Consider the following 1601-nt stretch of genomic DNA (forward strand, 5'->3'; position numbering starts at 1 on the left):
TACAACCCACTGGGATTTTTTCAACAATCTGTCTCATTTATTTGTTTGGAAGCTTTATTTCCAAATTCTCAACAGTGCATACAGTCTTGTTTAATTCAGTATAATTGGCAAACTGCAGCCAAAAAGCCCTAAATTTTGCAGTTTATTCTATACAGTGACAGTCTCTTGTGGCCCAAGTTAAAGAGTGCAATGAAGGCACAGCCACATTACTGGGTCATAATAAGTGAATTCTTATGAGCCTTTGCTTTAATTACCACAAGAGGTCCCAGATGTTTGTGAATACTAAATTCCTTTTAAAGTGTTGCAAGGACAGTTCTAGCTTTTGTACAAATTCCTATCACACTTGCACTATTTTTAATAGTCCTTTTCAGTATTTGAGCCCTAGTTAGATAAAAAGTGCCGTTTTTGCAATCCACGATACTGTTCTCTCAAGCACATAACGTTATTTGCAGTGTCACGAAACTGAAGTAAACAGCCCACCAATTCTCCCTGTACCAACTACATCTTTTCTTTAAAGCTTTCTTACCTCTCGATTGTCTGCCACAATAACAAGCTCCACATATTTTGTCATCTTCAGCGTCTCCCTCTTGTGCTGCCAAAACAAATATAAGTGGGATTTTGTTTTTGTAGCAGGTGGCCCTAAGCATGGGAATATGAGCTCTTGTTCGCTCCTACAAAAATATTGTCAAAACGTATACACATCTTCTACTGCTTCCTAAGGCTTCACGCCATGTAATTTTGGATTATTTTTCTCCTCACATAAACTTCTTCCTCATCAGTCAGAGGAAAGGCGGTTTATGCTACCAAAATATAACCGGGGTGGGGTATATACCGCAGGTGTTTCTATTTGAATGTTTGGGGAGGAGGGAACCGTAACAAAATATGGGGGAGTTGAAGCGGCAGGCTGGGGAAGGAAAAAAGGAGCACGAACAACAGACAAACTGGAACAGAGGACAGAGAAGAAAGGCTACTGGGAAAGGGAACTGAGATCAGGTATAGAGATTCAGGGTGAAGAAGACAGTGGGAAAGAAAAACAAAGGTAAAGCAAAATGGACAAAGATAAGGAAAGAGAGGAAGAGAAAGAAAACCAGATATAAGTTGCACTTGGGAAGCTTCTCAGAAAATATAAATTTAGGGTCAGATCTTGCAAATGTACATGTTTTATTTTATTCAGGTAAAACACTGTTATTTTACTGAAGTTATTGTGTTGAAGTCAATGGGAGTACCCAGGGGAGTAAAGTTTAGCATTTTCCTTGTATTTACAAGGTGTAGGCTACAATGTTCTAGAAACAAAAGGCATGCATTAATCCTGCACTGAGATCTTTTCATACAAGTGTCCCGTGCTACTCAGACATGTAGATGTAGTTCTAAAAGCATCAAAAGTGAATTTGCAAAAGCAGAACATAGCTCATGAGTCTGATCCTTTCTTGGCCCAAATCTGAGCTAGTAAACTGACTTTCATAGAACACCACCAATTAATACCAGCTGCCATATTTACTTGCATCCAAGACAAAGTTTTGTCCCCCGTTCAATATGGGAAAAAAGACCCTAGTCTTAGATTCAGGTACAAAGTGGAGTGGGAGAGGCAGGGGGGGGGGGGT

At 39.7% G+C, this 1601-nt stretch overlaps 1 protein-coding gene across 1 annotated transcript in view; it reads right to left on the bottom strand.

Annotated features, from left to right (window-relative positions):
• The window catches only part of ADAM12 (ADAM metallopeptidase domain 12), a 109507-nt gene that overhangs the window by 79782 nt on the left and 28124 nt on the right, over nt 1-1601 (bottom strand). Inside the window, exon 5 of the mRNA XM_014521274.2 lies at nt 527-592. Coding sequence (XP_014376760.1) covers nt 527-592 — 66 coding nt within the window. The remainder of the gene's footprint in view (nt 1-526; nt 593-1601) is intronic.

Source organism: Alligator sinensis, unplaced genomic scaffold (genome assembly GCF_000455745.1).
Source record: "Alligator sinensis unplaced genomic scaffold, ASM45574v1 scaffold193_1, whole genome shotgun sequence".
NCBI classification, from domain to species: Eukaryota; Metazoa; Chordata; order Crocodylia; family Alligatoridae; genus Alligator; species Alligator sinensis.